General features: G+C 49.0%; 1 protein-coding gene across 1 annotated transcript in view; it reads right to left on the reverse strand.

Moving 5' to 3' along the window:
* The window catches only part of RHPN2 (rhophilin Rho GTPase binding protein 2), a 45,151-nt gene that overhangs the window by 23,285 nt on the left and 7,327 nt on the right, over positions 1–14,539 (reverse strand). Inside the window, exons 2-3 of the mRNA XM_069458523.1 lie at positions 9,759–9,874; positions 771–899 (exon numbers count right to left, since the gene is read on the reverse strand). Coding sequence (XP_069314624.1) covers positions 771–899; positions 9,759–9,874 — 245 coding nt within the window. The remainder of the gene's footprint in view (positions 1–770; positions 900–9,758; positions 9,875–14,539) is intronic.

Raw genomic sequence — 14,539 nt, forward strand, 5'->3', positions numbered from 1 at the left:
ACACACAAAAAGTACATACACCCTTCTTTCAAGCTTCTCAAAATTATTCCTTCTAAAAGACGGGCATTTCTTTCGAAGGTGGCTCACTCGGGTAGGGGACGGTCTGAGCTTTTCTGAAGGCCACACGTCAACGTTCCACCTCCCATGACACCCCCAAAGGAATGCCTGTGAATTAGACCATTCATTTCTCGAATATGCAACGGGACATACTGCTGAAGTGGCTCCGTTGCACCATCTGCTCAGGGAAGTCAGGCGGGTCCCATTATCCCGGTCAAGGTGGTTTGTACCTTTTGCATGCTACCCACAGAGTGACCCAGCGTCAGACCCTGGGAGGGAAGAGGGCGGGGACACAGGGCCCCACCTGGCAGGTCAGCTTTCACAGCTCTCCACAGAGGCTCCCAGGGTGTCCTTACGGCAGAGCCACCATCTCAGCCTATGTGAGAGATGCCACCTCCCTACCTGTCCCCAGACACTCAGCTCTCCTGAGAGCGGAGAACCTGAATGTAGGGTGTCATGTCCAAAACCTGAGAAGTCTTTGGACAAAAGCGGTTTTGCCCAACACGCCAGGTATTTCCCAGCAAACCCCATAGGTTCATCCCTCCAACTCTAGCACCTTGCTCAACCCCAAACCTGATCATTCTCTCACTTCCCAAAGTGGGGGCTGGCATGCCCTCGGTCTGTAACACCAGCCGGCCTCTCTGTGCAGCATCCCTGATGCAGGCACACCCTCAGGCTCAGCAGTACTTGGAAGAAGCATTGCTCCCACTTACTCTGCGCTCTGATAGACTCCCACTGAGATGTTCAGCCCCTCCAGCTCTTCCTTGAGCATCTGCAGGTCCGAGTTGACAAAGCTCAGCTCTAGCCGCACCTGCTCCCGCACCTTCTGGTTCGTGGCTACTCTGTTCAAAGAAAGGAGAGAAGTGCTTTCAGCCAAGCATCCCAGCTTCTGGGTGAGCAGACCCAACCCCCAATCCCTGCAGGGAAGCTCAGGGCACTGCTTGCAGATGAGTGCCAGATGTGACCAGGTAAGAGACTCCAAGCTCCTGTCCCACCGTGCTCCACACCTGCCAGCAAATGGGCCTGGGGACATGGCCAACGACACTGTGAGCTGCCAGACATTAATCCTAAGACATTCCTGCAAAAAAATTAACCTTAAGAAGAGAAAAGAAGACTGCTCCAGTCACTCCCTAAAAGGCCATAAATTACCCCCTCCAAAAGAAATAGATGAGAAAATAGAAGAAGAGGTACGGCTTTGTAATTCATTCTGTGAAGCTAGCATTAACCTAACCTGAAACAGAGACAGACACTACAAGAAAGCAAAACAATAGACTAGTATCTTTCATGAATATATGTGTAAAAATCCTCAACAAATAGCAACCCAAACCTAGCAACATATAAAAAAGCTATACACCATGACTGAGTGGGATTTACCCCAGGAATGCAAGGTTAGTTTGACTTCTGAAAATCAATTAATGTAACACAACACAACATGTTAACAGAATAAAGGATAAAAAAAAAAACACATGGTGGCCTCCATTTATATAGAAACACAAAGGATTTAGAATAGCCAGAACAATTTTGAAAAACAAACAAAGTTGGAGGACTTAATGCTATTTGATCTAAAAACTTACCAGAAAGCCACTGTAACCAAGACAGCGTGGAAGTGGCATAAGGACAGGCGATGAATTGGAATACAGTACAGAAATAAATCTGTACGTTTATGGTCAAGTGACTTTGACAAAAGTGTCAAAATAGTTCAAGGGGAAAAGACAGCCTTTCCAATAAATGGTGCTGAAGAAACTGGACATCCATAGATATGTCAGGGTCCCCAAGACCACCCCAGCTTCAGTGATTCACTAGGAGGACTCGCAAAACTCATGGCTACGACTGATTACAGCCAAAGGACACAAAGTAACACCAGCAAAGGGAAAGGCACCTGGGTGAAATTTGGAAGAACCAGGCGTAGGCTTCTGGGAGTCCTCTCCCAGCGGTGTCACACAGCTGTGTTGCAATCCTCCAGCAATGATTTGTGACAACACATGTGACGTGCCGCCTGCCAGGGAAGACTGTTAGAGACTCAGTGCCCAGGGTTTCTGCTGGGGGCTGTCAGGTAAGCACCTCTGCCTAGCATGTCCCAAAATTCCAAATTCCCAGAAGGAAAGCAGGCGGTTTGGTATAAACCACATCGCTTACACAAACAGTTTAGGCACAGTGAGTCACTCTCTTCGGTCTGGGAATGGTGGGATATCTTCTAAAATCTAAGTTTCCAGACACCAGCCGAGGGCCAATCTTGCAAGCAGGCCTTGCTAAGGATAGCAGTCTTAGTCCTGCTATATGAAATTCACCTCGATTTAAATCTCATACCATACGCACACATTAACTCAAAATGGGTCAGAGACCGCAACATAGCAATATAAGAGTTACACCTCTAAGATTTCTAGAAGAAAATACAGGAGAAAATATTCATGACTGAGTCTTGCTCTGCCACCCAGGCTAGAATGCCGTGGCATCAGCCTAGCTCACAGCAACCTCAAACTCCTGGGCTCAAGCGATTCTCCTGCCTCGGTCTCCTGAGTAGCTTGATTACAGGTGCACGCCACCATGCCCGGCTAATTTTTTCTATTTTTAGTAGAGACAGGGTCTCACTCTTGTTCAGGCTGGTCTCGAACTCCTGACCTCAAGTGATCCTCCCACCTCAGCCTCCCAGAGTGCTACGATTACAGGTGTGAGCCACCTTGCCCAGCCTCTATGCTACTCTAATAACTTCAAACAATGATACAACTCTCCAATTCTCTGAAAATCACACATCAACTGGGTGTCTAACCATTTAATTTGATTCTGACACCAACTCCTAGAGTTAGCACAGACCCCACAGGTCGAGGGCTGCTCAGTCCCACAAGACTGCCCCCATTTCAGGCATGAGCCACGGGTCCCAGGGAAGGGGCACACCTGTACTTCTGACTGACCAGCTGTAAATAGGGGGTTCCCACAAACACCTCCTCAGGTTCTGTGATTTGCTAGAACAATTCACAGAACTCAGGAAAACACTTTACTTACCTTTACTGGTTTATTATAAAGTATGCAATTCAGGAACAGCCAGCCAGATGGAAGAGACGCACAGGGCAAGGTATGGGGGGAGAGGTGCGGAGCTTCCACGCCCACCCCCGGCAGGAACCTCAACCTCCCAGCACCTCAATGTGTTCACCAGCCTGGAAGCTCCCCATCATTTCGGGGGTTTTATGGCAGTTTCATTAAGTGTGAGTGATTAATCATTGGACATGGGAGACTGAACTCAATCTCCAGCCTCTCCCCCATTTCTGGAGGTCGGAGGAGGGGAAGCAGGGAGGGAGGAGCTGAGGGTCCCACTCCTGTAATCATTGCTTGGTCTTTCTGGGAACAGAACCCATCCTAAAACCCCTCTCCCAAGAGTCATTTCATTAGCATACAAAAGATACCCTTATCAAACAGGAGATTCCGTGGGTTTTAGAAGCTCTGTGCCAGGAATTCAGGAACAGCACAAAAGACCAAATATTTATTTTTTATAATACCACAGCCACCCATGAATTGATTTCATTATATACCATGTGGCACAATCTGTAGCTTGTAAAACCTGTGCTACAGTGATGTTACTGAGAACATAACTGCTTCAGCAGCTGCCAATGTCCACAAGGATCCAGGGAAGAAAATTCTCTCAGCCCTCAGTACTGGGAACACGTTCACTTCTTAGCAATGGCTTCCTTTTCGCTAATAAGTGTACCATGTGTTCCAGATCATACTCCTTTCCTCCTACTGCCTGCCAGGAAGCCCAGAGACAAACTGAGGCTCACTTCTAACGAAGTATACAGGCCAGGACGCTGCGGCATGTACTTGCCTTACCTGTAGATCATACTCCCTTCCTCCTACTGCCTGCCAGGAAGCCCAGAGACAAACTGAGGCTCACTTCTAACGAAGTATACAGGCCAGGACACTGCGGCATGTACTAGCCTTATCTGCAGATAAATCTCTCTTTTCTTTGCTCCGGTCCTCATTTCGCCATTCACTCCCACTTTAATCTTACGTGCTGTATGAAGCATGTTAAGGGCCTCAGATCCATTTTGGAATGAGGAAAGATAAAGAATTATAACTCCTGGAGGAGAAGACTTTTATTTCTTTGTATTTTTCCCAGAACAAGACATAGTCCTTTTCACATCACGTGGGCTCAACAAATTTCACTTCACGGAAGAACAAACGGCAGAGTGAAGATGACTCCCTCTGGGCAGCAGGGAGCTGAATGGTTCTTGCACACAGAGTGGGTCCAACTGAAATATAACAATTGCAGCCCTAAGACCACCCCCCCCCCCCCCCCCGCCAAATCCCTGCAGAGCTTCCAAACAATGCCAACTCTTCATTCTTCCATCTTTATAGATGACTTTGCCATGTCTCCTCACTCCCAGCTTGGTAACAGTTTTTGATTTAACATTTGCCACAAATCAACAAGCTGCCCTTTGGGTGTGGACCTCTTTGCATGGGTCACTCTGAGAAATGTCGGCACCCCGACAGGGTCTGAGGGTTGGTTTCTCTCATACAGGGCTGACCTTCATTCAGGTGCAACCACGGTTCAGAAACCCACCCCAGAATTCGAGCAGGTACAGATTTCTGACTCATGCGTCGGTGGAAGGGGGTTTCTCAAACAAGGCTTCCCAGTTCAAGATGGCGGGTGTGCCCAGCTATTTCTGGGACCAGGCAGGGACGACGGACAAAAATGGAACCAGCTGGCCCAAACAGAGACTGAAGCCGGAGTCTTGGTTGTCACTACTGCTGCTCTGTACCCAGGTTGGCCTTCTGCATGAAAACAAATGTTTTTTTATGTGCCTTTTCAGAAGAACATAGCCACTTTCAGTGTTTGCTTGGGTGCACACCTCCTCTGCGGGCCCCGTGGTCTTGTGACCGATGTTACTGCTAGAGAACTTGAGGTTACCGAGGACAGGGCAGAAGGTGTATCAGCCCTATCCTACCCAGAGTCTTCCTGCTCAGGTCCTCCATGGCCTCCTTCTGGCCTGGCCACCAAGAGAAGGCCACGCCCTTGGGTTTTTCATGGAGAGCACACACACTCTGAGAGGCAAGAATGAGAAGGCGTCCCACTTGCTCTCTGAGTGATCAAACCACCGGTGTGAACAGGGGCAGGAAGGCCACAGTCAACTACTTCCTGACCACTGACCACATCCACACCCACGTCTGCTCAAGGTGGAGCCTCCAAGACCTTTTCCACCAAATAAATCGCCCGTGTGACAACAGCTTCTCTGCCCCTAGTCCAAAGTTTCTTTACTGCCCCGTTTTGTCTTAAAGATACCTGTCAATTTTGTGTTCTGTCACCATTTGCTTAAGTGTAATTTTTTTCCCTCCCCAAGTCTTTTGATAAAATTGTCCCTCCAGGAATAGGCACCACTCTGACCCGGCGGCTTGCACCGGCTTCAGAGACCTTATTAGAGCAGCTTAGCCTTACTGCATCTGATGCCAAATCCCGCTCTGCCGGGGATTGGGGAGGCTGGAGTGAGGACTATCTCACGCTCTCGTTGCCACCTGGCTGAGGGTGGCAGATCAGCCAGACCAGCAGGACATGTGCCCCAGCCCGCGTCTCAGTGTGGGCAGACAGGCCTCAGAGTCGGTGCCGGCCCCAAAGGCTACGGAGGGCTCAGAGCCGCACACACACTGCACAGACGCACACCGGCCCCCTTGGGGCTGAGGCTGCAGGCCGTCATTCCCCTCAAGTCACTCTCATTACAACTGAGGCCACCCCAGATTGCTACTGGCCTAGAATTTATGACCCTCTGGTCCAGAGGTCACCAACTAGAGTCGAGAGGCCAGTGGGACTTGTTCACTTGGCTCTCAGGGTGTTATTTTTTTCCCTCTTAAACTAATTGCCAATATTTAAAAATTCAAGAATCAAAAGATTTAAAAAAAAAATTCTCCAGCTTCTGGGGGGTGGAGGGAGTGGGGAGAGATCTGTCGACTCTGGCCCTGCCCTCCTCCCCCAGGGGCAAACTACAGCTGCCCCTCCAGAGAGGGCATACGCTCTGAACGTCACCGCAGTCCTCACCCCTCCCTATTGCTCACAGCACTGGTTCCAGCCCCATGACTCATTTCCAGGTCCACCTGACCCTGTGAGCCTCAGAGTGGGCCACTTCTGATCCAGCCCAACAAGTTCTCAGTACAAGAGCGGAGCCTGAAGTCCAGAGAGGTTAAGTGACTTGCCCTCACTCAAAGAACTAGTTAGTTAAAACTAGGCAACTTGCTTTACATTTCACAAAGACCACCCCAGTTTCAGAGAAACATAATCCCATTTCTACCCCAGCTTTTCTCAAGAGAGGGAAGGGAGCTGGGAGAAGAGAAAGAATATTGTCCTTGCTTAGCCTAAACGAGCACATTTTAAAATCTCTGATACCTTCCTAATCAAACTCCAGGCCCCTCAGGGACTCTCGGCTGGTACAAATCTGGAAAGGGGAGGAAGCTCAAACCCAGGTCCTCACGGTGCCTGCCCAGCCGTGACACCCCCGGCCAGTGCAGGTGAAGACTGGGGCTCTCACTGCCACCCCTGCATTTCTGGGGACATTTTCCCAAACGTACCCCTGCCCCCATTCCAACTGTTCTGCCTTCGTCTGGGGCTGCAGTGGGAAACCTGGGAACCAGACGGCCGACAGAAGGACAGTGGGGCCCAGTGTACGGCTGAAACTGCCCACTGCCCACAGGGACAGCCACAGAATCGGTTGCCCAGGGACACCACGGGGCCAGCGCTGGGCTTGGCAAAGCGCCCTGTTTGTTTTCAGGAAACCGTTGGTGCCGATTGAGTCAGATTAATAAATACCTACAGGGTTTCCTCTGACAACATTCTCCAGAGAGGGGCACTTTCAACTTTTAGGTCACCGTGGGAATCATTAACAGTCCCACCCCACCCCCACCCCTGCCAGCTCAACAACTGCCAGTCTGACAATGAGCTTGAGCCAGGCTCGGGCCTCCGAGACCACGTTTGCTGGTCAAAAGAACAGGACCAAGAAAACTGCCCTAGTTCCCGCCCGAGAAACTCCAAGTGCCCTGGTCAGAGGCCTCCCTGGCCACTTTGTCCCTGAGGCTGTGTCACCCTGAGCCAACATCTATCATGTTTTTGCTTCATCATGCTCTAGAAAACATCGCTTCCTGATGTGATTTGATTTTTGTTTACTTGTATATTAAGCTTCCCACCCCCCAAAAAGAAATTAAGCCTCATGACAGCAGGGCCTTGTCTGAACTGGGTGTAGCCTCATCCCCTGCACCTCAAATACTGCCTGCCACGTAAGAGGTGCTCAGTGGGGGCCAGGGTGGTGGCTCAGGCCTGTCATCCTAGCACTTTGGGGGACCGAGGTGGGAGGATCGCTGGAGCCCAGGAGTTCAACATCACAAGGAGCTATGATTGCACCACTGTACCTCTAGCCTGGGCGACTTAGCGAGACCTTGTCTCTAAAAAAGTTTAAAAAAATAAAAAAGAGGTGCTCCCTGAACAGGCCACCCATGGTAGCCACTCCTGGAAAGGCCACAGCACCAGGCCTGTCCACCTGCCCCTGGGCCACAAAGCTGACCTGTCCAAGTGTCGACCAGAAGCCACGGCTACAAAACACACCATAGCCTTCCCAGCACACGGCAGGGAGTCCCAGAATTAGGGGGCCTCCCCCAAATAGCAAAGGCCACGTGAGGTCCACTGTGCTGCGGGACGCCGACAATTCCCAAGTTCAGACTTGTCTTAGGACAGGGCCACTGTCAGACGTTTCACAAGCCAAACATTACACTATTTTCCCAGTCTCCTCCAGTGACAACCTCCTTTGCACCCGGTTACAAAAGGAGCTGGAGGCTCCCAGACACCTTCCCACCCGGGACCTCAAGTCCTCCTGTATTCCCTGAGTCACCCAACCGACACAGGCACAGCACTGTACATCCCGATCGAGCGGCAGGTTCAGGGGGATTGTTTATGTTATTCTTCTGCAGCTCTGTGGTATGTCACAACAAAAAATGAATAAAGGCCAGGTGCAGTGGCTCTCATCTGTAACCTCAGCACTTCAGGAGGCCAAGGAGGGAGGATCGCTTGAGGCCAGAAGTTCAAGACCAGCCTGGGCAACATACCCAGACCGCGTCTCCACAAAAACATTAAATAAAAGAATTAGCTGGGCATAGTGGCACATGCCTACGGTCCCAGCTACTCGGGAGGCTGAGGCAGGAGGATCGCTTGAGCCCAGGAGTTTGAGGTTGCTGTGAGCTACGACTGCACTACTGTACTCCAGCATAGGTGGCAGAGCAAGACCCTCTTATAAAAAAAAATCATAATAACGGAAGTATTTCATGCACTTCATTTTAACACTGAAGGGACTAAAATGAAAAGTAAAGAGTCACTTCCACTTCCGATTCCTGGACTTGTCCCCAAGAGCTCTACTAACAGCTCCTTTCTTCTTCCTTTGGTGCATATACAAAAGCGTATGTACAAATCCTTTAAACACACGCATTTATGCAGGGCATGCTGTCTTGCACTTTTCTTTTCCCCACTAATATCTCAGAGCTCTTTCCTAAGGAGCAAATACAGACCAATTCAGAAATGAATCAATCATGGTCAGAATCCATCTTCCTGCTTTGCCACATGCTCAGGGGAGCGGCCCACACGGAGGAGCCGATTCCCACCATTCATACATGTCCACGGGCACCAGAGGCTGGGAGCCCCAGAGAGCCCATGGCCCCTGTCACATACACTCAGTTTGTTTGTTTTTCCCAACAACTTCTCCCAAGAAGTCTCTGGGCTCCCCAAGGCCTTCAGCAGTGAAGCTGACCCATTGGGAACACCCATGATCAATATCCTTGCAGACATGTTGGCACCCCCACCCACCCCACCCCCCGGAATCCCTGAAAGTCCCAGGAAGCTCCAAGGGACTTGCAGTTTCAAGCAGGCAGACCAGGCCCCTTCTCTGCCAGGTTTTCGGGTTCCACGTCTCTCCTGAGGCCCCAGGAGGCCTCTGTCTCACCCACCTGGGCAGCAGGCCTGGTGCCCCCCGAGACTGCCCACTGCAAAAGGCAGCCTGGGGCTGTCAGGAGTTACCCCTAGAACTCTGAAGGAAGAAGAAACTCTACACTTTTTATACAAAAGGAAGCTGGCACATTGTCTCTTGTTGCAGTTAAGGGTGTGGAGAGGGTTTACGGCTGCCCAGACACAGGTAAGGCTTCACTGAGTTCTCTCCTGATAAGTAACTATTTTATCAGCACAGCACGGTAACAGCTGCCCTAGAGCTTGGGGCGTACTGGCCCCTCTCCTGACAAAGGCGAACCCCGGCAACAATGGCCCCCGTTCCCTCCTTTCTGCCTTCCCTTCCTTTACACATTCAATAAACATTTACCAAGCAGTGGTTCTACACCACGCATAGTGTTAGACAGTGGAAAAAACACAGACGTTCCACAGGAAGCAGGGAGAACAAACACCAAGACAACCGGACTTCCGGTCAAGACAGCTGACCAAACTGAGGCCAGACACCCCACTCTCCGTGTCCCTCCCCCACCCACCCAATCCCCAAACACACAAACGGGCTGGGTAAAATATTCGTCTTGAACATAAATAAGCTCTCAGCAGGAATGGGCCCACTCCAGGGTGCCAGAAAGGAGGAGGAAACCCAAAGCTGAAACCCAGAGCCAGGTCTGGGGGTCTCGAGGAGCGGTGGGTAGGCCTCCGGAGAGACCGGGCTCCCCGCTGCGGCAGTGGAGCCAGAGACACCTACTTCAGAAGGTTTTCAGCTCCGGTCCTCATCCGCACGGCTTTCAGGATCTGCTGGTTCAACGCAGCTCTTTGATTCTGCAATTTGCTCCGGCCAGTTTGTGCAAGCGGATTACAACCCTAAGGGGAAATAAGAGATGCCCCTTCAGAGGTCAAACGCTCTAAAAATGACAATGTTGAACATAACGTAAATAATATTTCTGAAAATAAAAGTGACACCAATATATAAATGTATAAAATATTGCAAAGGATAAAGAAGAAAAGTCACTTGTAACACAGCTCGAAAGCAGCCACCGTGAACTGGTCTCTTTCCTTTCTGTCTACTTTATATGCATGTTGTTGTTACTTTTCTGCATCAGTTTGGATAACCACCGCCACGTGTGAGGATTCGCTCAGACTCCCAGGACTCGGTCCACGGTTGTTATCATGGCTAAGATTTATCACAGCAGCTTAGTCAGAATGCATGGCTGGACCATAAGAGGAAAAAACCCAGGCAGTGTGGAGGAATCCACACCTTATATCCTCTTTCTCCCGTGACGAGTCACACAGAGTGCTGCGCTCTTACCCCAGCAACAAAAAGGCAACCATGTGTATGTAGTATCTCCGTCCAAGTTAGCCCATTAGAGAATCAACACCCAGAGTTTTACTGGGGGCTGGTCACGAAGGCACCTTCTACCGAGCATGTACCCAAATTCTAGACTGCCAGAAGAAGAGCAGGAGTTCACCACTGTTTGCACCATCAGTCCAGGCACAGTGAACCAGCCTTACCAGCTAGGGCACAGCGTGAACACCAGAACCAGGTTCCCAGATGCCAGCAGGCAAGGATGTGAGCCTCGGGTCTGCTATGCTAACCATGTCTGCACGAGGGCACACACAGCCCAGCATATTTCCTCACTTAATACTCTGCCATGAAATTTCCCTTTATTATGAAATGTTCCTCAAAAACATGATTTTAATGATTGTATAATATTACCCTTTTTCTTCTAGTACATACCATCTTCCTATAGTTGGTATTTAGATTGTTTCCAAACATCTCATGTGTTTTGTGAGACGGGGTCTCACTATGCTGCCCAGGGTAATCTCCAACTCTGGGCTCAAGCGATCCTCCCACATCAGCTGGGACTACAGGTGCAACCTACAGCTTGCTGATTTTTTTTATATAATAATTTGAGGCACATTTATGAACATGAATCTTTATAAATCTCTAGTTTTTTTCTTTAAGATATCTTTCTAGGGCAGAGTTACAGGGTCAAACCTCTTTAAGGCTACCCATGTACCAACCCAATTATCCTCCAGGAAAGAAAGACACACAAACATAATATCCCCTGTGACCTCTCCCTCACTGTTACTGAGTTTAAGTCTACTTTTTTTTTTTAAATAACAGCTTTACGGAGATAAAATTCATATACCGTATAAGTTCTACCCATTGAAAATATACAGTTCAGTGGGTTCTACCGTATTCAGAGTTGTGCAACCATCACCACTATCTGATTTTAGAACATTTTCATCACCCCAAAAAGTAACCAAGTATCCACTGGCAGTCACTCCCCATTTTCTCTCTCCCCACTTTCCCTAACCCTGGGCAAACACAAATCTATTTTCTGTCTGTATAGATTTGCTTATTCTGGACATTTCATATAAATGGAATCAAATAATATATGGCTTTTGTGTCTGGCTTCTTTCACTTAGCATGATGTTTTCAAGGTTTATCTACATTGTAGCATGTAACAGAACTTCATTCTTCCTTGTCCCTTAATAATATTTCATTATATAGATATACTGCGTTTGTTTTATCTATTCATCAGTTGATAGACATTTAGAGTTTTTTCACTATTATGAATAAGGCTGCTTATTGGTGTACACAGTTTTATATGGATGTGTGTTTTTGTTTCTCTTGACTGAATATCTAGGAGTGGCATTGCTGGATCACATGGCGAATTCTATGTTTAACCATTCGAGGAACTACTAGACTATTTCTCAAAGTGGCTACACTATTTTACATTCCCACTAACAGTGCATGAGGGTTCCAATTTATCTAGCTCTCACTAATACTCGCTATGGTCTACCTTTTTTGTTACAGCTACCCTAGCCTGTGTGGTAGGTCACTGTGGTTTTGAATTGCATTTCCCTGATGGTTAATGATACTGAACATCTTTTCATGGGTTTATTGGCCATTTGTATATCTTCTTGGAAGAAATGTCAATTGAGATCCTGTCCTCAGTTTTAAACTGGGTTGTCTTTTTGTCTAGTTAAAAAGTATTTTTCTAAATCTTTGCCATGTTGACATGCAAAAGCAGGTATTTTATTTTTCCAACTTGTAGGTTTTATTATTATAATAGTGAAGGTAAACATTTTTTCATATAGTATTGATCTTGAATTTTTCAGTGAATTGTCTGCTAGTGTTCTCTGCACATTATTTTCTGGGGTATTTAGATTACATTTCATTCTACAAAGTTTAAGACCAGAATAAAAGTTTCACTTTAACCTATGGTGCTCAACCCACTCCAGACAGGTAGAAAGCAGCCCTGGGATTTGAGTTAGGATCACATTTCCTATTCTGTAGCTTATCTCTGGGTCCTGCCCACGGCGATTACTTCCTGGCGTGGGTGGGGGGCAGTATTACATGAAGAGACTCCCCTTTCTCTCCAGCTACGTCACCGCTGTCTCAGCTCTGCACACAACTAGCCTCCCTAACTTTGGCCCAGTCACGCCCATGGGCTGGACCCCAGGGAGGGAGAAGGGGAGTGGACCAGCAGGGCATAAATGAATCACGTTTCTCCTTCCACAAAGATTTCTCAGCCTCACTTCCCAGCAGGTCACCACCGCCTGACCCCTAGATACTCCCCCCCCACCACCCTAACTTCCCTGGTCTCACAAGGACATTTTCCCAAGTCCAAATTGTACAGATATTCAGAATCTGTGTTGGAATTGATCTTAAATGAATACCTTTTAAACCACTAAAATGATCCCCGATTTTGCCTTTTTTCAGACATAAGATAAAAATGTCTTTAATGTTAACCTAATTTAATATTAATGGACAAAAATAATTGTCAGTCTCTTTCCTTTCCATTTCCAAAAATTACTCCGATGGATACGGTTGGATTTGATGCAGAACTCCACGGTTCCCCAAGGCTGCGTTTCATTTTACAGAGAAGCTTTACTAACCGATCCCTTCCCATGCATTCCCAGGGCTCAGATAAGCAGACATTCCAACAGGCGGATAAGAACCTCTTCCTGCTCCTACTATACCTTACCCAACCTCTGGCTGGCCCAGAATCACCACGCCCTGACCAGCCCACAGATTTGGGGTCAAGTTTCTAGATAAGGCATAGAAATGCTCAGGATTAGATGTGACTGAGTAATTGCGCCCAAAATTACATTACTTCTTACCGACAGGGAGGAATGCCAGGCCCTGCTGGGAACACCAAAAACGCCCCTGGGGCTGTTTGGAGACTTCCCTGAGAGGTCCATCTGGACAGGACTGCCAGAAAGACCCTGAGGCCCTGCTCAGGGCTGCTCTGTTGGGGGACCCAGAGTCCTGAGCCCTGGTCTCGTCCAGTAGCAAAGCCCAGCCCCAAACGCTGCCAGACCAGCCCCTGCAACCCACTGGCAGAGACGGGTTCACGGCAGGACGTGAGGCTGCTCCAAGACTGGAGTGAGGGTTCGCACCAGGGACCAGGGCAGAACCTCTCACGCCTGCTTGGCCCAGGAACCGGGAGACCACCTGAGCTGTCCTGACCTCTAGGTCACTGCTGACAAGCCCTACAGTGAAGTGAGCCTTTCTCCTACACGGAGTCCCTCATGTCCTTGGGCATTTCTGTCGGTCCTAGAACTCAGAAGGATGGTCTGACAGCTGACACCCATGAAAGCAAGTCCTGAGTGAACGCTCAGCATTATCACGAGCTTTGCGGGCAGCTTATGAGGACCCTGGTACAGCATCTTGGATCTCAGAGTTCTGAGGCAAGGGGGTTAGGTGAGCTCCCAAGATCCTAGAGGCAGTCAGGGTTGGAGTGGGACATATCTCACGCCTTTCCCACTGCTCTGAGATGAACGGTGAGGCGGCCAGAGCTGTAGGAACCTGTGGGAGTGCTGGTGTGGCTCCCCTGCTGGCCCCTAGGCGCCCCCTTCATCGAGTGCTTCCTGGATGAGGACTGCCGAGCATCACCCCCTTTCCTTTGGGGAACAGACACCAGTGCCCACTCTCCTACCTTACAGCCCATGATGATGGGGGCAAATACATGCTCCCCCACCTCCTTTCCAAGGGGAAGGGCATCTGACTCATGCCTGGCCAGCTGTAACACTAAGGCCCTTGGCCCTGAGAGCGGTTCAAGGATAAGCACCTGAGGTGTGATGATCTGGTGCTGTCAGAGCCCATCAGGAAGAGGCCCTCACTGGCCTTGAACCTGGGAGGGAGGATGTGAGACTGGGCAGCTGCAGCACATGACCACCAACAGGGCAGTGCCTGCCCAGAAAGGGAACCAACTCATGGGGAACAGAGCTGAGAAACAGCTTTGGTGATGGCATTTGAGCCCTTGATCAAGCCAAGCCTGAAGCCATCCCTCTGGATTTCTCAGTCATGGGAACCAATCAATTCATTCTCTTCCTTGCCTAAGCCATTTTCCGGATTGAGGTATAATTTACATATAATGAAGTACACAGATTTGAACTATGTAATTCAAGGAGCTTGAACAAATGTATAAACCTGGGTAACCATCACTCCAATCAAAACATAGAATATTTCCATCACCTCTAGGCAACCAATACTCTGATTTCTATCACCATAGA

This window comes from Eulemur rufifrons, chromosome 24 (assembly GCF_041146395.1).
Source record: "Eulemur rufifrons isolate Redbay chromosome 24, OSU_ERuf_1, whole genome shotgun sequence".
NCBI classification, from domain to species: Eukaryota; Metazoa; Chordata; class Mammalia; order Primates; family Lemuridae; genus Eulemur; species Eulemur rufifrons.